This window comes from Balaenoptera acutorostrata, chromosome 1 (genome assembly GCF_949987535.1).
Source record: "Balaenoptera acutorostrata chromosome 1, mBalAcu1.1, whole genome shotgun sequence".
Taxonomy (NCBI): domain Eukaryota; kingdom Metazoa; phylum Chordata; class Mammalia; order Artiodactyla; family Balaenopteridae; genus Balaenoptera; species Balaenoptera acutorostrata.
This window is the reverse complement of record NC_080064.1, coordinates 15351062-15375837: the sequence shown is the minus strand read 5'-3', so window position 1 is coordinate 15375837 and position 24776 is coordinate 15351062. Positions and strand designations below refer to the sequence as shown.

Below are 24776 nucleotides of genomic sequence, written 5' to 3'. Positions count from 1 at the left end.
ACATTGAAATTTCAGATACCCAATGAATAACTTTTTAGTATAAGTATGTCCTGGGAAATAGTGGGACATACTTGTACTAAAAAAGTATTTATTTCTTGTGTATCTGAAATTCCAATGTCACTGGGTATCCTGTATTTTCATTTGCTAAGCCTCGCAACCCTAGGCCCAAGCATCAGCCTTTTTATAAAGCTCACAGCGACATGGCCCTCATTGCCTCTCTAAGTTCATCTATTCCTCTCCCCCAGCTCTCTCCACTCCAGCCTTTTCCTTGAAAGTGTCAACCACCTTCCTCCTCTCCACAGCTTTGCAGTTGCTGGCTGCCTGTGAGACGGGCTGGGACCTGGGACCTGGGACCCTTTGCTGCAGTGCTTGCACCTGGACAAACGGCTCCTGGAGCAACAAAATATAAAGAAACTATAAGGGACTAAAAATAACTGCATGCATGTGCAGTTGGGGCAAATTCTGGACAACAAGATACAAAAAGACCAAAAAGCCCAACCGCCAATTCTGAAGAGCCGGGAGCAAAAGCAGGGTACTGCGCATGCCCCCTGCACACAACACCATCAAAGGGGTGGGCAGACCCCCTAAGACACCCGTCTGTCTGGCCTGACCCCTGGACCCGCCCCTACCTTTACCCCACAAAAGGAACCAGCTTGCCCCCCCTCAGGGATCAAGCAAGGGAACCTGTTGCTTGTTCTTGCTTCCCCCTGTTGCAGCAGGGACCCCAATAAAGCCTTGCCTGAATTTCTTGTCTGGCCTCTTATCAATTTCTATTGATTAAGGAGGCTGAGAACCCTGGTCAGTAACACCTGGGATGCTCTGTCTATGGCAGATACCAGCAAGCCTCCCTGACCACTGCACCCTCTCCCTCAGGCTCCCCTCACCTTGCTTTACTTTGCTTTAACACTTACACTGATGGATTATCTATCTGTTTGGTTACTGTACATCTCCCCTCCCTCACAAACTAGACTGTAAGCTCCGTGACTTTGCTGGAAACACTCTGGTTCTTTCCTTGCTGTATCTGCGATGCCTAGAACCTCACCAGTTACTCAGTAAATTCTGGTTGAATTAGTTAATGGTGATGAAAAGGCTTTTCCTTCCAGCACAAACCCCTACCCATTCCTTCCGGAGGAGCTGATAGAAGACCTCTTAGCAGAAGTATCTTTTACCAAGAATGAGAGCAGCTAATTTTTACTGAGCATGTCCTGTGTGCCAGACACCATTCAAAGCACTTTACCTGCACGTCCTCATTTCATCCTCACGACAGCACTTGAAGGGGTCATAATTATCCTCATTTTACAGAGGAGGAGAGTAAATTCTTCAGTGTCCAACACCAAACCTCAAAAATCTCAAAGGCCTACACCAGAGGGGTAAATATACTTTCTCCACCTTTCCTTCCTGTAGCCTTGATTCCGGATTAGCTCCCGTGTGCTGTTCAGTGGCGGGGACTGGGGTGAGGGATGGGCACTGGGCAGGGCTGTAACGGATCCAAAGTCTGGAGTCAAGAGTGTTTAACACAGGATCTCTCTCGAACTAGAGACGGGGCAAGGCTGTTGTGCAAAGTGGTGCCTGTTCCCACAAAGCCAATCTGGCTGGAAGGGGCCACCAGACACTGAGCGAAGGAAGGATGGCTGGAGGTTTTCTGCTGGCGTCCACTTCCATGTGGTTATTAATACTGCAATTGACAAGGCCCACGTGCTCAGATATACCCACTATGCCCCTGAAGGGTGCACGCTATTAACCCATTTGACCCTCACAATGGCCTTGTAGGTAGGTAGAGCTGCTGTTCTTGGTCCTGAGTGGCCAGTGGGGAGACGAGGAGACGGAGGCCTAGAGCATTCCACAAGAAGCATGAGTCACAGACTTTGCATTGGAAGCTGGTCTCTGACCCTGGCCAGTGCCTTTTCTGTTCACGGTACTGGGCTGTTTTCACCTGGAGAAAGAATAACAACCTTGTGGCCACAATGATTCACACTCCAGCTCTGGCACTCATCATTAGTTCTGTGGCTTCTGCACAGCCTCGACCTGAGCCTCAGTTTCCTTTCGTGTAGAACAGGTGTGATGAGATTCACAGGATTGCTAGAGGAATGAGATCCATTCATGCATTCATCATATGATTCTGAGCACCTATCAAGTGCCAGGCACAGTCCCCGGGGCTGGGCACACAGCAGAGGGCTCTCCAGGCTTTTAAATTCTAGTGGGGATGGCAGGCAATAAACTGCCAACAGGAAGATAAACCAAACAATTCCACTGAGTGAGAAGCACTGCGATCGACACAGAACAGGACTGGGAGCCTGGAGTGGGACTCCCCAGCACTTAGAACAGTACCTGGCACATAGTAGGTGCTCAGGAAGTATTTGTTCTCTGACTGAACATGCTGGGTGGTCAGGGAAGACTCACAGATCCCACCCTGAGTGGACACCGGAGTGGAGAGCTGGGGCCACAAGGGCCAGGCACGGGAACCTCAAACGCAAAGGCCCTGAGACCAGACCAAACTTGGCGTTAAAGAAACTGAAAGAAAACTCAGGGAAAGCATGGATATCTCATCACTCACTAAACTTCCAAGTGCTGTATACACACGCGGGAAGACTGCTTCTGTGCCCGGTTCTTTGATTGCACCTGATTTACTTTTGACGACCGAGCCCCTGGCAAGCAGTTTCCGCAGAGCCGAACCCCGCGGCCCTGTGGCTTCCCCGAAGGCGAACAGACCCACAAACCGAGTTTCGCGCCGGGCTGGCCCGTCACTTCCTGAAGCCGGCACCCTCTGGCGGGGTGGCGGCGGGGCGAGCGACTTGAGACGTGCATTTCGGAGCCCGGAGCCCGGAAGGACCAGGCGCGCACGGGGCGGGCGGCGCGGCGGCAGGACCAGTCGGGACCCGCGCGGGGGGAGGGAGGGAGGAAGGGAGGGAGGGGCGGGGCCGGGGCAGCCGGGCCGCCTTCGCCGTCGCCTTCGCCGCCACCTCCAGGTAAGAGGCCCGCTCCCCGCCGCCACCGCGCCGGCTCCGCGCGGGGAGCCCCCGCCCCGCCTGGCTCGGCCCACGGACTCTTTGCCCCCGCCCCGCCCTCCGCGCTGACCTCCCCGGAGTCAAGGCCTCCGGGTGGTTGCTTGTTTTCCTTCCGAGCCGGAAGTGCGCGTAGGAACCACACGCCGGGGCAGCAGATGGGGAAACTGAGGCCGGGCGCAGCACTCAGGCGTCCCCTGCCTCCCTTGATAAATGAGGACGCTGGTCCGGGCCAGGGTGGGGAAGGGACTTGCCCAAGGTCACCCGGGGTCACTGGGCTTCCACTTGGCTCACGCGGCCCCTCCAGCGCCCCCTCACCCCCCTCTCCTTGCCCCTCCAGACCTCTGAGCTCACAGGAGACACCTAAACTGAGAATTCCCCGGGGGACGGGGGCGGGGGAGGTTGGGCATAACCTCTGCAGAAAAGCTCCGGCCCCAGTGTCACAGGGAGCCCAGGTCGCCTCATCCTGACCCCTGCTGTTAGAGGAGGATGAATTACTGCTACTAACTTTGGAGTGGATTTTACACCTGGGTAAGCTGAGGCTCAGAGAGATGAGGGAATTTCCCCAAGACCACACCGCTAGGAAGGAGGGCACGATAAGAACCTGGGTTCCCCGACTCCACAGCCTGACCCAGTGCCTGGCACAGAGGAGGCCAGCACAGTGCCCCCTCTCTGCCCTGCTCGGCCTGGCACAGGGAGTCGGGACCACAGCTGGGCTAGACTGGGGGCCTTGGTCTAGACACTACTGCCTAACATGGAGTAGGAGTCAACAGTTCTCTTTTCCCTAACTCGGTGTTCATTTCAGGGCAGAAACATGAAACCCTCTAAGCTTTGAGTGCATCCAGCAAATATTTATTGAACACCTGCCGTGTTCCAGTGTGTGCACTGTTTAGGCACTGAGGAAACAGCAGTGAACAAGACAAGTGGTGCCCTGGGGGCGGGGGGTGGAGGGGGGTACATTCCAGAGGGTGGAAGGCTGGGAAGGGCTGGGCGGAGAGGAGGGACCGTTGGTATCTTTTCTACTGTGAAGTCTGAGAAGAGGGCGGAGAGAGATCAAACCTCACAGCCTCCAGCCCTCTGAGCCTCCAGCCCTCCTGGGCCTGGTTTGAGGTGCTCTGTCAGCCTGAGCTCCCCCGACCCACCGCCCAGGGATTTGGGGGAGAGGGCCTAGGTGGGTAGAGAGTGGGCCAAAGGAAGCCCTAAACTGACCTCAGAGCCTGGAAACCTAGCTGTGTGATCTTGGATATGTCATTCTACCTCTCTGGGCCTGTTTTCTTATCATAGAATGGGGGTCATAATACTTCATAGCACTGATGATGCTATGCCAGAATGCTTCAGAAATGGTAAAGCAGGGTCAGAGTGTGGCCCATATCAGAGGCCTTGCCAAATCAGGCGTAAGCAAGGGGGTAGTATTTATTTAGAGCATGTTTATTTAGAGACCCTAGTGACCCTGTTGATAACCTGTGAGTGCTCTCAGTAAAGAAATACAGAGGGAGGATGGCTGAGTTCAAGGCGAGGAGCCTGAGGCTCCCTGCTCCGCTCTCTCGGGAAATAGAACGCTCATGTCACTGTCAGCATTTCAACCTTTAGAACCCTTGCCGCCACATGTACGGCATCAGACAGATGTGGCTAACTTTGCAGCTTCCTGAGTCATCTTGAACAAGCTAAGTGACCTGTGCCTCAGTTTCCTCATCTGTAAAATACCTGTCCCCAAGGTTGTCATGGGGATGAAAGAGGCCAAAGCCACAAACAGCCCTGTGTAGAGCTGCCACTCTGGGAGCCTTTTCAGTTTTTAAGCCCAAGGCCTAGGAGTGGTTGGATGGGCACAGTTGACTGCACAGGTTGCCATAGCTCAGCATGTACCAGCATGAGCACTGTTGAGACGCTGGAGGTACAAGCGGTCAACAAGACAAGTGTTGGCCTGGTTGGGGTGGCAGGGAGGTATATCAGGGTCAGAGCCTGGAGAATTTCTCACGAGCTTGAAACCATCTCTCCCTGCACTGGTACCACCAGGCTACAAGTGGCTGGATCAGCCTCCTGGGCCCACACATGTGGGACCTGAAAAATGTCATTAGGTGGTTTATCGTCACTCTGTCCTTTATGACCTGAAGGTTTTGTAAACATTGCCATACGTTTTAAACTGGGGCTACAGATGAAACAGGGGCCTCGCTGCCATGTGTTACAACTTGCCACTCAGCCGCCCTCCACTTGGCAGCCAGACCCATCTTGGTACCACCATCTGCTCAAAATCCTTCTGTGGCTTCCCACTTTCTTAGCGTAAAGAACAAAAACCTTAACACGGCCCATAAGGCCCTGCAGTCTGGGCCCCACCTACACCTGGCCTCCAGCTGCATCTCTGATCACTTTATCAGCAGCCCTCTGTGCTCAGGCATGCTGCTCCCTCCAGCCTCAGGGCCTTTGCACGTGCTCTTCTAGACCGTCCCTCCTCCCTCATCTCCCTTTTCCCAGGTTAACACCTCCTCATCCATCACATCTGAGCCCAACCTAGACTTGCATTCCAAGTTCCTCAGGCCACGGGGCATCCCCGGATGTGTGGGAGGTTTAGCTCAAGGTGGAATTATTCACTGTATATTACTGGGATTAATTTCAGCCTGTACCCTGTCACCCACCCACTCCCCCCAACACACACACACCTTGCAACTGTAACCCTCATGACTTCCGGGACTGGTCTGAGTTTGCTCAGAGGTGCTCAGTAATGAAAGCTACCTTTAGGAGTAGCTCTTGAGCACATATGGGGACCTTGCTTTATATAAAACCGTATTGTCCTTCATCAAAAAAAAAAAAACAAAAAACGCTGAAGTCACTTCTTAGTTTTGGGGGTAGGTGTTCGTTCATTCATCCTTTCACTTACTCTGCCAGGCACTGTTCTAGGAGCCATCAGGAAATGTGCCACAAAAGCCACTGCCCTCAAGGAGCTTTCTCTAGTGGGGGTGACAGACCACTAACAAATAAACCTGTAACCCATTGTCAGGTGGTAGCAAATTTGATAAAGAAAAGTCACGCAGGGTCTGGTGGGAGCGGGCAGTGGTGGCACCTGCTGTCTTAGACCTGGATGAATAAGGAGGGAACTCTGCTGGGGAGGTGGGGAAGCACAGATGTCCTGAGTGGCATCCACTCCCACCCTGAGCCTCCTTGTCGGGGAGACAGGCACATGGGCAACCAGCCGTTATACCTGAGAGGAGGTGAGGCAGCCCAGAGAAAGCCTGGTGGGAGGTTGGGGGCGGCTTCAGAGGTGGCAGGCTGGACAAATCCAGGAAGCCTCATGGCAGCTCCTGAGACCCTTTACTAAAGTGGAGAAGAACTTGGGTTTGAAGTCACACATGCCTGTGGAGGGTATGTCCTTCCTGGTCCTGCCATTTGCCAGCTGTATGGCCCTCACCTCTGTGAGCCTCAGTTTTCTCATCTGTAAGATGGGGACAGTGTTAGTCTCTTCCTTGTAAGGTTGTTGTGAGGCTGAAATGGGATCAGGATGCTTTTGAAGAAGGGCACCATTTGGACATGAGGACCCACATCGAGAAAAAAACAGCATGAGCTGAGGCCCTAGATGAGAAACCCAGCGTGGGCTGGAAGCAGCAGATGGTTCAGTTTGGGGCAAGGCTGGCTGGAAGAAGGGAAGTGGAAGAAAACAAAGTTGAAAAGTAGGGTTGTTACTGAACCAAGCTCAACTCTGCTCACCCACACGTAGTAAAGCCAATCTCCTGACACCGGGTTGTGGTGAAGGAAAGCTCAGCGTTTATTGTAAAGCTCCAGACAAGGAGTCTGGGGAAGTCAATGCTCAAAAAACCCCAAACTCCCCGATGGGTTTCAGGGAAGCTTCTTTTTGGATATATAGTTGATTTACAATGTTGTTAGTTTCTGGTGTATAGCAAAGTGATTCAGTTATACATATATATCTACATATTCTTTTTCATATTCTTTTCCATTATGGTTTATTACAGGATATTGAATATAGTTCCCTGTTATAGTAGTACCTTGTTGTTTATCTATTTTATATATAGTAGTTTGTATCTGCTAATCCCAAACACCTAATTTATCCCTCTCCCATGCCTTTTCCCCTTTGGTAACCATAAGTTTGCTTTCTATGTCTGTGAGTCTGTTTCTGTCTTGTAAATAAGTTCATTTTTATCATATTTTAGATTCCATGTATAAGTGATATCATATGGTATTTGGCTTTCTCTGTCTGACTTACTTCACTTAGTATGATAATCTCTAGGCTATCCATGTTGCTGCAAATGGCATTATTTCATTTTTTTATGGCTGAGTAGTATTCCATTGTGTAGATATATCACATCTTCTTTATCCATTCATCTGTCGATGGACATTTAGGTTGCTTCTATGTCTTGGCTATTGTAAATAGTGCTGCTATGAACATTGGGGTGCATGTGTCTTTTTTAATTATAGTTTTCTCCAGATGTATGCCCATGAATGAGTTTGCTGGATCATATGGCTACTCTATTTTTAGGTGGTTTTTTTTTTTTTGGCCACACCATGCAGCATGTGGGATCTTAGTTCCCTGACCAGGGATCAAACCCACACCCCCTACAGTGGGAGCATGTAGTCTTAACCACTGGACCACCAGAGAGTCCTATTTTTAGTTTTTTAAGGAACCTCCATACTGTTTTCCATAGTGGCTGCATCAATTTACAGAGAAGGATCTTTGAAGGCAAGATGAGGAAGGGGAGTCACAGGGTGTGTTATCAGCTTGTGCACAATTCTCTGATTGGTTGATGGTGAGGTAACGGGGTGTCACAGGTGTTAACGTTATCAATCCTCAGGCTCCAGTGGGTCTGGGGGGCTACATGCTCATGGTCATCAAGTAGTTAACTTCCTCCATTTGGGGGGGTTTTAGCATCTGTAAAACAACTCAGGAAATGTGCATCAGGTACTGTTATTTAGGTACTTCAGAGAGGAACTGAAGATTCTGTGACTGCCTTACGGCTGATTTACTGTTTAAATTATTACCAGTTCTCCTGGCACAACTGCTACATTTGTCACTACACAATCCTTTCAATCATTAATTCTTGAGCCAGGCTTTTGTGACTCAAGGGAGGCCTGGGAGACTACCGCTTTTCCATAAACAAGAGACAGGCAGAGGACATGTGGGAAGGGGTCTGTCGCAGGAAAGCCCCACAGGGTCCTGCTCAGTTCAGGGTGTTAACCTGTGGACAGATGGAGCTAGTGAGATTCTAATTCGGAGGTTTTCAAATTGTGTTTGAAATCTTTTGGGCCACCTCAATGTATAAACTAGACCAAAGAGGAGCAGTGTAGCATCGTAGTTAAGATGGCTGCCCTTGGGCTAAGACCCAGGTGCAAGTTTAAATCCCACATCACTTATCCAGTGACCTTGACATTCTTTTCTCAGGGCCTTTTTCTCCATCTGTAAAACAGAGATAATAGCACCTACCTAGTAGGATTATTGGGAGGAAATGAGATGATGCGTGGAAAGGGGTGGCATTTACTAACATTTACCAAGTATTAACTGGTACGATTTTTTTAATGGTGATGAAATAGACATAACATAAAAGTTGCCATCTTAACCATTTTGAAGTGTGCAGTTCAGAAGTGTTAGGTATAATCACATTGTTTTGCAGTCGATCTCCAGACCATTTCAACTTGCAAATCTGAAACTCTGTACCCACTAAACAACAACTCCCCATTCCCCCTCCCCCAGCCACTGGCAGCCCCCACTTTACTTTCTGTCTCTATGGTGTTGGTTTCCCTGAGTACCTCATATAAGTGGAGTCATACAGTATTTGTCTTTCTGGGACTGGTTGATTTCACTTGGCATAATGTCCTCAAGGTTCAGCCATGTTGCAGTGTGTTAGAATTTCTTTCCTTTTTTAAGGCTGAATAATGTTCCATTGTATGTATATAACATTTTGTTTATCCAGTCATCCATGGATGGACACTTGGGTTGCCTCCACCTTTTAGCTATTATGAATAATGCTGCTATGAATATGCGGATACAAATATCTTTTTGAGACCCTGCTTTCAGTGCTTTTGGGTGTGTAGCCAGAAGTGGCATTGCTGGGTCATTCACTGTTGAAATTTGGAGGTGGGCATGGACGGCTCCCCACTGCGTCTCCTCTTGCCCATCAGAGTAAGAGAGGTCCCTGGGGCCCTGTGGAGCAGTTTGAAAACCAGTAGGTCAGATGAACCATTAGAGATTTTGCCATTTCTCCCCCTTCCTTCCCAGGAAGACTTCCCTCTTGAATTGTTTTTTAATTATCCCTAGCGGAAACCACCCTTCATTCAGCAAATGTTTATAAGTGCCTGCTATGCTTCCGTGTGGGCAGAGGGAGAGATAAACAATAAGCAATAAACATAAACAAGGAAAGGATATAGTATGTCAGACAGTGATGCGTGCTCTGGACCCAGCAGCAGAGCCAGTTAAAAGCGATTGGGATGAGAGGCTGGGGGCAGCGTGGCTTCCCTGAGCTGTGAGATTTGAGCAAAGACTGGAAGGAGATAAGGGTGTTGGCCATGTGGTTATCGGGGGAAGAGCATTTCCGGCAGAGGGAACAGCCAGTGCAAAGGCCTTGAGGTGGGAGCATGCGTGGTGGGATCCAGGAGCAGCAAGGAGGATGGTGTGTCTGGAGCAGAATGAGTGGAGGGGAGGGGAGGAGAAGAGTGCGCTACCTGTGGCCCGGGTGCCTTGATGGTGACTGCGGGTGAGAAGGGAGTCACTGAAGGTTTGGAGCAGGGAAGAAACATGATCTGATTCTAGTGTGAGGTGGAACTTTCTGGATGCTGTGGGGTGGATAGCTAGGGGTGAGGGCAGAAAGAGGCGGGAGACTGGTGAGGAGGCTCCTGCCAGAGAGATGATGGCAGCTTGTACGAGGATGGGAGTCAGGGAGGAAGGTCGCAGTGATAAATGTGGACAAAACGTCCTGCAGCCTGGGCTTCCACCCCGATAGCACGCTGTTACCCTCCCTGCGCCACCACCCCGCCCTTCCTCCAGGCTGCTGAAGTGAGGTTGGGATGGGAACTTGCCCTCCATGCCAACATCCCTTTTTTTCTTCTGGTCTGTAGTGGGATTGTCCAAAACCCTCTGGGTTCTTCTATGTTGGAACTGTTGCCATGGAGACCTCCTGAGATGCTGCAGTTACCACCGACCTCCAGTTTAACTTCCAGATAGAGGTATAGAACGAATGGGTTTGTCTCCTAAAATGCTGAGAGTGGGGAGTAACTTGGGCCTGCGTAGAATCTCCACTTCTAGAACCATGTCAAGATTGTTTTATTGTGTGTGTGTGTGTGTGTGTGTGTGTGTTTTAACTTTGGACTACAATCTTCAGAGTTTCTGGCTTAAGAACAGTGCTGTAACTGTATTTGTTATAAAGGATTTCTTCAGCCAGATGCTTTTCCTTCTCCTTGGCTCCAGAATAATTAGTCCTCAGCCTTCCTGTGACACTGTAGCTAACTCTCTGGTAATGATTATCTCACTGTACTGCAGACTCATTAAAAAATGCAGCTGTGGCCAGTTAACTCAGAAAAAGAGGAAGAGAGAGAGAAAAAGAACATCACCCCCGACCCCCACTGGGCTCCCTTCCCCTCTCCAACACACACACACACACATCAAATTTGACCTTGGCCTTTACTGACTGCTCCAAGTTAAAAAAAAAAAAAAAAAGCCACAGCTGACTCGCGTGTAAGAAAAACAAAAGAAGTTCATTCTTGCATGAGATCTTCTAAAGACCCAGGTCCCAGAGTTTTAAGGATGATTTAAAGGATTTTCAAGGATGATACTGACCACATTTGATTTTCTCCTTGGTGCTGACTTTGGAATTTTTTCTTGCTCCAAGAAGAAATCCCACTGCATCGTTTATGGTGTCTGTCAGCAAGTGTGGGTTAAGCACCTCCTGTGGGTGCCTGCAGAACCCAGGTCAGATGTTTGGGAATGACCGTCTACCTCCACTACTGACAGAAATAACCCAGTCCGTGTTTTCTTTGGTGACAGATAACGTGACTGGTGAGATAAAAATCATGATTGTGGTGCATCAAAACGTGGTCCCACTCCAGACTAACCGCTTCCGTCCCACTTCTGGGCCTTGCAGCCTAGCCGTCGACCGGTGTCCTCCCTGGGGTCCTCACCATGTACATGTTGTTTCCCTGAGAGTTGGGGCTCTCTTGGGTCAGGTGTGGACCTTTCTCAGGGTTCCTTGGTGTCTTCACGGCACCTGGGCAGAGACAAGACCCCCAGGAGACCCCAGGGAGTTGGGACTTACTCCATCCATTACGGATGTCTTGAGCCCTGTGCACATTAGGTGGCCCCAGGCACACAGACACTGCTAGCCCTGACCAGCGGGGTCTTCTTCTCACCACAGGAACCCAGCTCGCTCTCTCAGAATCAGTCCAGCTTCTCAGACATATTTGAGAATATCAGTTCAACTTCAGACTGGATCCTGAACCCTAATCAGAACGAGGGGTGCAGGCCCCTGAGGACCAGCATACCCACTTTAGGTGGCGCCCCACCCACGGCTGCCACCGCACTCCCTCAGCTGGAAGAGTTTGGGGCCCATCGCTTCCGCCTGGACAGTCCATGGCGTTGGACCCCTGGGCTCCTCCATCCCACCGTCACAGGTGGCCGAGAATTGCCCTTGTCCATCTTGTTGATGACAAGACCTGTTGGTCAGAGGAATGGGACTTAACTGTGACCTCAGCCCCACTGGCTTGGCTGGGTCACTTGGGGCCAGGGCTTTCTGAGACTAAGCGCGCCCCTTCTAGGGATCAAGAACACAACTGTTTTTAATTCTTTTAAAAAAATGTTTTTATTATAAAGGCTCTAATAAGCTCACGACAGAAAAATGTTAAAAATTCAGAAAAATAGAAAGAATAAAAATCGATTACTTCTCGGCCCACAGCCCCACCACCAAGAGACAAGGATCATTAACATTTCGATGTACTACCTTGTGATCTTTTTGCTCTGTGAAACATTTTTTAAAAACAACTGGAGGGCTTCCCTGGTGGCGCAGTGGTTGAGAATCTGCCTGCCAATGCAGGGGACACGGGTTCGAGCCCTGGTCTGGGAAGATCCCCCATGCCGCGGAGCAACTGGGCCCGTGAGCCACAACTACTGAGCCTGCGTGTCTGGAGCCTGTGCTCCGCGACAAGAGAGGCCGCGATAGTGAGAAGCCCGCGCACCACGATGAAGAGTGGCCCCCGCTTGCCGCAACTGGAGAAAGCCCTCGCACAGAAACGAAGACCCAACACAGCCAAAAATAAATAAATAAATAAATAATAATTAAAAAAAAAAAAAAAGAATAGCTCTGGAAAAAAATGTGCTATTTAAAAAAAAAAAAACATAACTGGAATCGTACTGTATATCCAGTGGTGTACCGTTAACCACCTCCCTGGAAAATAGAATCCCTTCGTTTGTAGCACTTTCCATTTCTGTGGTGGAAATACTCCCTCTGTGACCCATTTCAGGCTCCCAGCATCACTGAACACAGAGCTGGGAAGAGATGCCAGTATGAACCAGCATCAGTACACCATATTATAAATTAAAATTGTATCTATTTGTTCTGATCTTGTAATCAATACACAGTCATTATTGAAAATTCATAAAACTTGAACATATAAAGAAAAAATTAAAATCATCCAGAATTAGACAACCACCGCCCCACCCCACCGGCTTAGAGACAGTCACTGTCACCATCCCAATGTAAGTCCAGCAGTCCCCTCTGTACAGATGGAGATATAAACAAAATAACTGTCTTCAGAGTTGAAAAGCAATACATATCTGTGACAGAATATTGGGGAAATCCAGAGAAGTCTCTGGTATCTCACCTTTCAGAGATCACTATAGAGGCTATTCTTCTAGACATTTTTCTTCTCTGTGTCTTTTTAATATGGGTGGACTTGTGGCTTGAATCTCCTGGTTTGTAGGCATAGTATATACATTCTCGTGCCTCATAAGAAGATAACATCCAGGGGAAGGGTGTTATCACTACTAATTGATTAAAAACCCTACGGAAGCTTGAGAGGCAGAAAATACTCTGGTTCCTTGAACATGGCAAATGGCCCATTAGGATGAAGCTCAGGTTATTTGAAGTTTGAGGTGGTCCCTGAGCATCTTTTCGGTTCTTCAAAAGCATCTTCTCTCTTCTCCTGCTGGGCTCTGGGACATCCCTGGGTAATTCCAGATGCTTGGCCCTTGTTCCATTCTCCCTTCCTCATCTGATGCTTGATGGGAGGGTAAGAATAGGAGTGCCTTTCTGGAGGGAATAACCAGGAAAATCTAGCTCTTGCTTAAGCCTGAAAACTAGTTCATTCCTTCGTGTCACAGGCAATTTCTGAGCACTCACCCTGTGGCAGCTAAGAGGTTGGGCACCAGAATACTGATATGGAGTAGATCCGGTGCCTGCCCTCTACTGCCAGGCTAACCAAGGAGCCAGTGTAGCACCCACGGCTCAGGGTACAAGGACTTAGAACTGACAGTCCATGCACAGCGCCAGGGCTGTGCCCAGTGAATGGTAGCTGCCTGCAAACCTGTGGGGGTGAAGGCCCAGAAGAGTGGTAGTAGTGGTAGTAGGGTAGTAGTGGTAGTAGGGTTAGCCCTGAGCCCCGGGCTAACCGATCCCTCTTTCCCACAGGCCTCCTCCAGATCCCACACCCTATGGACCCATGGGCTTGTTTTTCTGGTTTGCTCCTCCAGGGAAATTTGCATATTTCTCCAAAAAACCTTCAAGAAGCTGGACAGCCTGTTTTCAGACTTAGAGGGGAAGCCCACGGTTGTTTCTTGAAATCTGGGTAAGTATTATTTAAGGTTTCTTTCTCTTCAGAACCCTTGTCATTATTTAAAATGATCTTCATTTAAATGTCGTGAGTTTACATTTTGTCTGTCTCCCCGACTAGAATGTATCTCTATGGTGGAAGGTGGTTGTCTGTCTGTCTTAGTCACCGCTGTGTCCGCAGCATGTAAGACAGCACCTGGTACATATTTATTGTACGTATCTGGTACATATTTGTTTCTTTCTTTATTTATTGGTTTTTGTGGGGGGGTTTAGCTGTGCTGTGTGGCATGTGGGATCTTAGTTCCCCGACCAGGGATTGAACCCGTGCCCTGGAAGTAGTGGAAGTGTAGAGTCCTAACCACTGGAACGCCAGGGAATTCCCTGGTAGATGTTTATTAAATTAACTAACTGATTGATTTGGAGTGGAGGTGAATATCTATTTTGGATTTACTTAGAACTTAAGGTTTTCATATTCTCTAGTGACATCCCACCTTTCCTTTTTAAATAATTATAGATTCACAGGCAGTTGCAGAAGTCGTACCAAGAGGTCCTGTGTACCCCTACTCAGCTCCCCGCATGGCCATCGCCTTTGAGGTTAAGTCAGACTCCTTAGCTGGGGGACTTGGTCCTGCAGGATGTAGCCCCTGGCAGCTTCCCCTCCAACCTCATTTCTTCCCTCCCAACCTCTACACCCACCCATTGTCCAAACCCTGGCTACACTGAGCATCCTTTTGGTTCTTCGAAAGCATCCTCTCTCTTCTCCCTCTGGGACTTGACAGATGCTATCCCCTCTGCCGAGAACATTCTCTTCCCCTGACCCCACCCCTGTCTGATGTCACCTTCTCTGGGAAGCCAATTCTAGGTTCCCCTCTTTGTATCCCTCTATCTGTGTTTTCTCCATCACAGCATTTATCCCACTGGGTTATCACCGTCTGTTTACTTGCCCATCTAGCTCTACCACTGTCCTGTTTCTGCTACTGGAATACCCTGTCCCATCCATCTGCAGGGCTGTCCCCGTACTTCCTGCAGGTCTCTGCTGGAATGGTACCTTGCATCCGATACTGTTGTCACCCCCGCCGTCCTGATCACTGCATATCCCCCTCTCCCTAACTGTTCACTGCCCAACTGAATGTTTATATATTTATTTATTTACTTACTTACTTATTACTTACTTATTTAGTGGACTGTTCCATCCAGATCCTCTGAGTGCGAATCTCAGTTCCACCACTTAATAGGTACGTGATCGTGGGCAAGTACTTAAATGGTTATGATCATGATGTATTGGTGTATTACTGCCTGTCTCCCACCAGAATGTAAGCCCCTTGAGAGCAGGGAATTTGTCAGTTTTGCTCCCTGATTTGCCTCAAGGCCCTCTTCGTTCATCCAGCAAGTAGTTATTGAATGCCTGCAGTACTCCAGGGCCTGCTCAGAAAGCTAGGGTTACAGCAGTGAAAAAACAACCAGAGGCCTGCCTCGAGAAGTTTATGTTCTACTTGTTTACACAAGTAAACAATATAATTTAAAAATGTATTACTTAAGACGGAGTAAGTCTTATAGAAATAGAACAGGGTGCTAGGATAGAGAGGCAGAGTAGCTTGGCCTGGGGAATCAGGGAAGGCCTCCCAGAGGAGGTGACATTCAGGCTAAGGCCAGAATGATGTGAAGGTCAAATGTAAAGTGTCCCAGGCTGGGGGGAAATGGCAGGTGCAAAGGCCCAGAGGGAGGACCAGCTTGCATATTTGAGGAGCAGAAAGACAGCCAGCGTGGCTACAGTGTAGTGAACAAGGCGGGTGTGGGGGGCATGAGCTGGAGTTGAGAGGCGGGCAGGGGCCAGATCAGGACTCTGTAGACTATCATGAAAGGATTGGTATTCATCCTGGGGTGATGGGAGGCCTTTGGAGGCCTTTAAGCAGGCGAGTGACATGATTGGTATATAGGACAACAAGGCCACTCAGGCTACTGTGTAGAGAATGGATTATAGGACATCAGGAGAGTATTTTGTTGAATGAATGAATGAATGAATTTGGCCTGAGCCGAGCTCTTCGTGCACTCAGCACAACCCCCACTCCCCTGTGGTTAGAGACAGGCCAGCTCATGCTTCTCTGATTAGAAGGCTGTTTCTTCTTGAGCTGAGAACTAACATGGGGCTCCCCAAATACCAGCCCAATTAAATACCATCTTGGGTTCTTCTGGGTAATAGGGGCAATTACCCCAGCTGCCAAGTGGCACATGGAGTTGTTTAAAGGTAGTGGAAATTGCTAAGCCTGCTGACATCAAGGCCAGACGCTGCCCCCGATGATGTCCTTAGTTCGTGGCTTGTTGCTGTCCTCTTTGTCCACCGACATGGTCTGTGCTGATTATCTGAGCCGGGGAAATCTGCCACACACAGATCTCAAACTTGGGTTCCTGGAGCAACCATTGGAGGCCAGTCTTGCTGGGTGACATTGGGCATGGTCTTAACCTCTCTGGGCCTCAATTTCTCCATCTGAAACAAGGGAAGGAGAATCCCTGTGCGGGTGTAGAGGAGAGAACATGGGGTTTAGCACCAAAGTCTGGTTTGACTTTCATCACATACTTACTGTGTAACTCTGGGGAAATCGCTTGGCCTCTCTGAAGCTTATAGTTAAAGGAGAGAGTCATAACGCCTCACGTCCTGCTTAACCTTACATGGTAGTTGTAAGAATTAAATGGATTTAAAGTGTTCTGTAAACTGTTACATGCTGTCCAGATGTTGGTTTGTGGCTTTTAACTACCTCAGAGTTATTTTGAAAAACTGATGCAATATTAGTTGTGGACAAACTTTTAAATAATCCCTCCATGGAGGTGATACTTTGAGAACAAAAGATTTTATTGCTCAGCTGGATGAGAACGAATTTGTGGGCCAAAGTCAGTGTGGAGTATGGGTATTAGACTAGAAATCTCTTGGCAATAAGATGAGTGTTCGAAACAGAGATGGTGACCAAGAGCTCTGGCTTTGGGCTCTGGTCTACCATTTACTGGCATGTGACCCGGGCCCAGTTACTTCTTCTCTGAGGCTGTTGCCCCCCGGTTTGAAAACTGGATGCTATGGTATCAATAGTACCTGGCTCGTAGAGTTGGCTGGGACCGTGCATGTTAAAAACTGTAGCCCCAGGGCCTCGCATCCAGCAGTGGCTCAATAATGTTGCCTCTTACTATTATTTATACACCTTTGCTGTGTGCCAGGCACTGTGCTGCGCATCTTATTTATTTGTTTGTTGATTCTTTTTTTTTTTAAGTATTATTTATTTATTTATTTATTTATCTATGGCTGTGTTGGGTCTTCGTTTCTGTGCGAGGGCTTTCTCTAGTTGCGGCAAGTGGGGGCCACTCTTCTCTTCATCGCGGTGTGCGGGCCTCTCACCATCGTGGCCTCTCTTGTTGCGGAGCACAGGCTCCAGACGCGCAGGCTCAGTAATTGTGGCTCACGGGCCTAGTTGCTCCGCGGCATGTGGGATCTTCCCAGACCAGGGCTCAAACCCGTGTCCCCTGCATTGGCAGGCAGATTCTCAACCACTGCGCCACCAGGGAAGCCCCTGTTGATTCTTTTATGCGTTTATTTCTTCATGGCCATGTCATTTCTTGCTTACACAACTCTTCCAGACATATACTATTACAGTCCATTTTTAGGCAAAGGAATCTCAGTGCAGAGAGGTTGAGTTGCCCAAGGTCCCACATCTATGAGTTGGAGGCACTTAGATTCACACCCTGTCTGTCTGGTCCTGAGCCTACATTCGTATCCACTGTGCCCTATGGTCACGGCTGGTACCCTTCCCAGTACCCGCTCCCAGGGCCCTTGGATGCCTGACTTGGCTTGGTTTGTCCCTTCCCCAATCCTCCCCACCCATCCCTTCCCTTCTTCCCCTTCTTCCCCTGGGAAGGAAAGAGAATAAAGGGAGGGACAGAGGAAGGGGAAGGAGACCTTGCTCCCTCCCTTCCTTCCTTTCACTGAAGTATAACATACATAGAGTACACAAATCTTAAGTGTACAGCTCAGTGAATTTTTAAAATATATTTATGCCCATGTAATCACCACCTGGGTCAAGATATAGAACATTTCCATCACCCAGAAGCCTTGCTGTCCCCCTTCTAAGCCAATATTCCCTCCCACTGGCAACCTCTCTTCTGACTCTTCTCACTATAGATTGGTTTGACCTATTATTCAAGTTCATATAAACGTAATCCTACAGTATATATTCTCTGGTGAATGACCATCTGCTTACCATTGAGATTCACTCATGTTGTTGTGGTGAGCCAAACTTCATTCTTTTCATTGCTGTGTAATATTCCATGGTATAAATCTGCATAGGTTGTCCATTCTGCTGTGGGTGAATGTGTGGGTTGTTTCATTTGGGACTATTATGAGTGAAGCTCCTATGAGCATTCATGTATTTTGGGGGACATAAACCTTCATTTCTCAGGAGTGGAGTTGCTGGGGTGTAGGGAAGACACATGTTTAAATTTAGTGGATAAAGTCAAACCGTTTTTCACATGGTTGTACCAATTTACACTCCCACCAGCAGTGTATGAAAGTTCTATTTGCTCCTTATTCTCTTAGTATTGTAGGTCTTTTTAATTTTAACCTTTCTGATAAGTGAATGGTAGTATCTCATTGGAGTTTTAATTTCCATGTCTCAGTTGGCTAATTTACACTCCCACCAGCAGTGTATGGAAGTTCTATTTGTCCCTTATCTTCGTCAGCACTTGGTATTGTCAGTCTTTTAATTTTAGCCATTCTGATGGGTGAGTAGCCGTGTCTCATTGGGGTTTTAATTTCTGTTTCTCTGATGCCCAGTGATGTTGAACACCTCTGCGTGTGCTTATTGGCCATTGGATATCTTCTGTGAAGTGCCTATTCAAGTCTTTTGCCCATCTTAAATTTGCCTTGTTTCTTTTTCTTAGTGACTTGTAGGAGTTGTTTTGACACTATGGATACAAATCCTTTGTGATATACACATTGAAAATATCTCCCCCAGCCCCAGTCTCTTAAAGATGATGAATAGAAGTTTTTAATTTGAATGAGGGCTAATTTATCCACCTTTTCTTTTATGATGTGGTAGTTTTTGTGTCCCGTTTAAGGAAGCTTTGCCTACCTGCTGAAAGCATTTTTCACTGGGATTTCTCCCTGCAGGGCTGGAAATGGCCACAGGGGACAGGTCGAGCCGGGAGCTGCCCCAGGCGGCCGAGCCAGGTGTGGAAGGGGAGCTGCATCTGCCCACAGGCCGGGAGCTGACCGAGACCAACCGCTTTGCCTATGCCGCCCTCTGTGGCGTCTCCCTGTCCCAGCTCTTTCCAGAACCTGAGCAAAGGTGAGTGCTTTTATCTCACAGAGGGACGGTCATGCTTCTTCAGGGAGATGATTCTTGGCAGCCAAGCAGCCTGCCAGGTGTTACTGGACACTACAAAGAGGAGAAAGCCATTGTCCTTGCCTTCAAGGAGCTCACAACGTGGTAGGGGGCTAGGGCATCCCTCATTCAGTACCCACCTATTTATACCTTCACCAAGCATTTAAGGAGCACCTACAAGCATTTCACCAGGCACCGTTTGAAGTACATGGAAAGTGGACATGAGCAAGACAAACAAGGCCGACACTATCCCTGCCCTCAAGTAGGACACACCCTAATAGGGGGATAAGATATCTACATTCACTGAGCACCTACTATGTGCTGAGTGTAGTACAAGGCCCTGTGGAGAAAACAAAGAAAAGCAAGGCCTGGCTTCTGCCCTCCTGGTGCTTACAATCTGGTGGGGGGGGCACCCAAATGAGTGATTTTAACACTGGGCAAGTGGGCTAAGTGCCACGATGCGTATCAGGTTCAGTGACACTCAGTATATGGAGTCGGAATAGTAGAGTGGCTAAGAGCTTGGGCTTGGCCTTCAAGGCCTTCAAGGATTTTGCGGGGAGAGAGTTTGGAGACCGGAGGAGGGAGTTGTTTGGAGAAAACAGGACAGTGACCCAGAGCTGGAGGGACACAGGTGAGGCAGTTTTTCTCAGGGAGAATGCAGTTGACTTGGGGACAGCTTGGGTGCTGTGGACGGGGCAGAGGGAGGAGCTAACTTTGGCCCCAAAGGTCCAGATGGGGAGGGGGGCCTGGGAGGACAGAGATATCATTCCTGAGACAGGGAGCGATGGGTTGGGGGCAGGAGATGGCAAGCAGTTTTTGCATCTGCAGTGTTTTCAAGAAACGCAGCCCCCAACCCCAGCCATGGTCCCCATGAGTAAACTTCCCCGTGCCTTGGGTCTTAGCTGGGTTTTTGTTTGTTTTGCTTTTTTTCTTTGTCCCTCCCACTGGCCCGAACCTTGAGCATTTTCATCTCCTTGGGGGTCACTTCCAGGAAGCCTTCCCAGACCCTCCTCACCCCCCCAGACAGGAAGCTTCTCTGCCTGTCTGTCCAGTGACCTGTCACCACAGCCACCGTGCTGCACCGTAACTCTTCCCTGGAGGGCAGGAGCTGCCTCGTTCATCTCTGAGTTCCCAGTGCCTGGCACACAGCTTGGTGCAACACATACCCTCGGTAAAGCTCTGTGAGAAGAAGGGATGGATAAATACTGACTTTCTTAGCACAGGAGACATTCCACGGGATTTGGACTTAGATCTGGGTTCAAGTCCTACCCCTGCCACTTTCCAGTTACATGTGGCCTTAGGCAGTTTATTTAACTTCCCTATGCATCAGTGTCTTCATCTGTAGAATAGGGCTAGTAATACCCACCTGCTGAGCGATTACAAGAATCAAATGAGATAATATAGTTAAAGCACATGGCATAGTGTTTGGCCCACAGTAGGTGCTCAATAAATGGTGGTGCTTGCTGAGTCTGTGACTTACTTTATTTGTTCAATTTCCTCATCTGTAAAATGAAGACAGTCCTGGAACTTACCCCTACCAGTCAGGGTACTTTGGGCTGCAAGTAACAGTACACTGTACTAAAAGAGATTTAAATAATAAAAGTTAGAATGACCATCATCAAAAAATCTAGAAACAATAAATGCTGGAGAGGGTGTGGAGAAAAAGGAACCCTCCTGCACTGTCGGTGGGAATGTAAATTGATACAGCCACTATGGAGAACAGCACGGAGGTTCCTTAAAAAACTAAAAATAGAACTACCATATGACCCAGCAATCCCACTACTGGGCATATACCCTGAGAAAACCATAATTCAAAAAGATACATGTAGGGACTTCCCTGGCGGTGCAGTGGTTAAGAATCTGCCTGCCAATGCAGGGGACAACGGGTTCGAGCCCTGGTCCAGGAAGATCCCACATGCCACGGAGCAACTAAGGCCGTGCGCCACAACTACTGAGCCTGCGCTCTAGAGCCTGCGAGCCACAACTACTGAAACCGGCACGCCTAGGTCCCGTGCTCCACAACAAAGACAAGCCACCGCGATGAGAAGCCCGCACACCACAACGAAGAGTAGCCCCTGCTCGCCGCAGCTAGAGAAAGCCTGCGTGCAGCAATGCAGACCCAACACAGCCAAAAATAAATAAATAAATAAATTTATTTAAAAAAAAAAAAAAGATACATGTACCACAATATTCATTGCAGCACTATTTACAATACCCAGGACATGGAAGCAACCTAAACGTCCATCGATAGATGAATGGATAAAGAAGATGTGGCACATTCATACAATGGAATATTACTCAGCCATAAAAAGGAATGAAATTGAGTTATTTGTAGTGAGGTGGATGGACCTAGAATCTGTCACACAGAGTAAAGTAAGTCAGAAAGAGAAAAACAAATACCGTATGCTAATGCATATATATGTAATTTTAAAAAGCAGTACTGATGAACCTAGTGGCAGGGCAAGAATAAAGAGGCAGACATAGAGAATAGACTAGAGGGCACAGGGTGGGAAGGAGAAGCTGGGATGAAGTGAGAGAGTAGCATTGACACATATACACTACCAAATGTATAATGGATGGCTAGTGGAAAGCTGCTGCATAGCACAAGGAGATCAACTCAAAGCTTTGTGACGACCTAGAGGGATGGGATAGGGAGGGTGGGAAGGAAGCTCAAGAGGGAAGGGATATGGGGATATATGTATACATATAGCTGATTTACTTTGTTGTACAGCAGAAATTAGCACAACATTGTAAAGCATTTATACTCCGATAAAGATGTAAAAAAATTTTTTTAAAAATAATAAATAAACAATAAGAGATTTGTTTTTCTCACTTAACAAGAAATCAAAAGGAAGAGAGTTCCAGCATTGATACAGCACCTCAAAAAGCCTTTGGGTTGGCTTTTCTGCAGTTCTCTTAGCCTCCCCCTCCTGATCATAAAATGGCTGCTGCAGTGCCATACATCACACCATCACAGAACAAGACCCAAGGCAAGGAAGAGGAGGACAGGGATTCTCTTCAAGTCTCTCATCAGGGAGGAACTCTTTCCCGGGATTCCCTGAGAAGGCTTCCCCTTTTGTATCATTGTCTAGGTCTAGTCAAATGCCCTCGCCTCACCTGCAAGGGAGGCAGGGAAAAAATAAAGGCACTTGACATTCTCTGTCTCTGTCATGGGAAGGGGCTTCTACTGGCCAGGAAGAAGGGGCTGGGGAATCACTGCTGCTGAGAAACGGCCATCCATCAGAGAGGGTGGTCCTGAGGAAGGAACGTGTTGATGGCCCCTGCAGAGCCTGGCACAGAGCTACTGCCAAACAAACGTTGGATGTTCTCATTATTAATAATGAAACCACGTTCTCTATCTAGAGGTTAGAATATATCTCGTTGGATGTTCTGTCCCCAAGCAAGCCAGGGTCCCATCTCCTGCAAGGGTCCAACTCTCTCCCTGCTCTAGCCCATACCTGTGCCATACATGGGAAGCTCTATCTTTCCAGAAGCTTCTCAGATCTGATAAATCCCTACCTGATAAGCTGGTAGATAGGCGGGGGAAGAGTTTTGCATACTTTGTTCACATAAACAAATATTTATGAACCTGAACTGTGTGCCAGGCCTGTGCTGGGCACCGCCTGGGAGGGCACATGGAGAAGTTATTGTTCTGTGTCCCCCACAAAATCCAAGTATGGTCTTAAGCACATGTGGCTGAGCCGGAAGCATCTGCCTTGGGGGCACTTTCCTTCCTGAAAGTTACAATGCAGTATGCCACCTCTTTCCACTTGGTTGATCTCAGTCTTCAAAACACATTTTAAAACCAACCTCAGTCTGGGTTGTAAATCCCAGATATGCTGTTGGTTTCAGTAATCTTTAGAAAACATTCTGTGTTAGTTTATGTCCACATGGGGCATAAAAGCAAGCCTTTAAATTATTTATCTCTCTTCCATGCTGTAAGCGTCACAGACGCTGTTCCTTACAATGAACTCTATTTATTAAACATGAAGATACTAATGGTGTAGAGCAGGGGTCAGTAAGCTTTGTCCGTGAAGTCTAGACATTTTAGGCTTGCAAAACCCTGTGGTCTCTGTCGCAGTCACCCAGCTTTGCTGTTCCATGTAGGCTAAAAGCAGCCGGGAGACAGCATGTAAAGGAATGGGCGTGCTGTGTTCCAATAAAACTTAGTTTCCAAAAAAAAAGGGGCTGCAGCCCCCTGGTGTAGTTTTCCAGCCCCTAGTGAATAGGAGGAGCTTTGGACTAGGAGTCGGGAACCTGGATTCCAGATGAGGCTTTGCCCCTTCCCAGCCAGGAGACCCTTGATATGGTGTTTAACCTCCACAGCCCAGGGCTCTGTCTCAAGACACAGCAAGGATGAGAGGGGAGATGGATGCACCAGCCTAGCCGGTGCCCAGCACTCGGTGGGTGCCAAGGAATGTGATTGCTGGAGAGGGACGATCTCTGCAGTGGTTAAGCATGGCCTCCGGAGTCAGAGAGAACCCTGGACCCTGGAGCTGTCACTTAACCTCTCTGGGGAATTCCCTGGCAGTCCAGTGGTTAGGACTCTGCAGTTGCACTGCTGAGTGACCCAAGATCCCACAAGCCATGTGGCACAGCCAAAAAAAACAAAACAAACTAACAAACACCTTTCTGGTTCTGGGTGTCTTTATCTCTAGAATGGGGGTAAAAATAGTACCTCCCTCCCTCATGGGGCTGTAATGAGAAGTAAATGAGTCCGGGTGTATGAAGCACTAAGTACAGGGACTGACAGATAGTTGCTCTGTGATCACCATTTATTATCATTGTTGCTATTGATTTTTATGTGCTTCAACTAGATCACCAGTCACGTTAGAAGCATTTACCAAGGCCCTGCCATTCTACAATGCTATTTCTTTTTTTTTTTTTTTTTAAAGGAACTCCTTTTATTTATTTATTTATTTCTGGCTGTGTTGGGTCTTCGTTTCTGTGCGAGGGCTTTCTCCAGTTGTGGCAAGCGGGGGCCACTCTTCATCGCGGTGCGCGGGCCTCTCACTATCGCGGCCTCTCTTGTTGCGGAGCACAGACTCCAGACGCGCAGGCTCAGTAATTGTGGCTCACAGGCCTAGTTGCTCCGTGGCATGTGGGATCTTCCCAGACCAGGGCTTGAACCTGTGTCCCCTGCATTGGCAGGCAGATTCTCAACCACTGTGCCACCAGGGAAGCCCTACAATGCTATTTCTTATTTAATAGATTGCTGTACTGGCACTTTACATATATATTTATTAATTCATTTGTTCATTTAAAGAAACACCTATATAGGGCTTTATATGTGCCAGGTTTTGCTCTAAGCACATGACAAATGTTAACTTAGCTTTCAACAACCCTATGAAATAGGTTTCATCATTATCGCCACTGTTTTACAGATAAAGAAACAGAGGCACAGAGAGGCTAAGTAACTTGTCCAAGATCACACAGCTTGTGGCAGAGCTGGGATATGAACTGGAGTTCGTGCTCTTTACCCCTCCACTCTTGTTATGAGATGCTTCTCTACATCCAGGACTTCCTTCATGGACACAGGGCAGGCCGTGCTGCTGCCCTCGGCACTACGTATATGTTTACCCGGAAGTAATGCTCAATTCACTTAGTCATCCCTCCCCGCATATACACTCACACATCATTCCAGGGTAATCCCAGTA

At 48.3% G+C, this 24776-nt stretch overlaps 1 protein-coding gene across 20 annotated transcripts in view; it reads left to right on the top strand.

Annotated features, from left to right (window-relative positions):
• The first annotated feature begins 2909 nt into the window (after positions 1 to 2909).
• The window catches only part of TMCO4 (transmembrane and coiled-coil domains 4), a 93588-nt gene continuing 71721 nt past the window's right edge, over positions 2910 to 24776 (top strand). For 6 of the 20 annotated variants that reach the window (XR_009009130.1, XM_057551871.1, XM_057551960.1 and 3 more), the window contains exons 1-7: positions 2910 to 2966; positions 10056 to 10163; positions 13616 to 13772; positions 13878 to 13968; positions 14271 to 14350; positions 14937 to 14991; positions 18906 to 19083. Coding sequence is in view for 19 of the 20 variants with exons in the window: in XM_057551871.1 (XP_057407854.1) it covers positions 14333 to 14350; positions 14937 to 14991; positions 18906 to 19083 (251 nt within the window). In the remaining variant the exon portion in view is untranslated. The remainder of the gene's footprint in view (positions 2967 to 10055; positions 10164 to 13615; positions 13773 to 13877; positions 13969 to 14270; positions 14351 to 14936; positions 14992 to 18905; positions 19084 to 24776) is intronic. The other 14 variants (XM_057551941.1, XM_057551898.1, XM_057551935.1 and 11 more) reach the window with 12 other exon arrangements.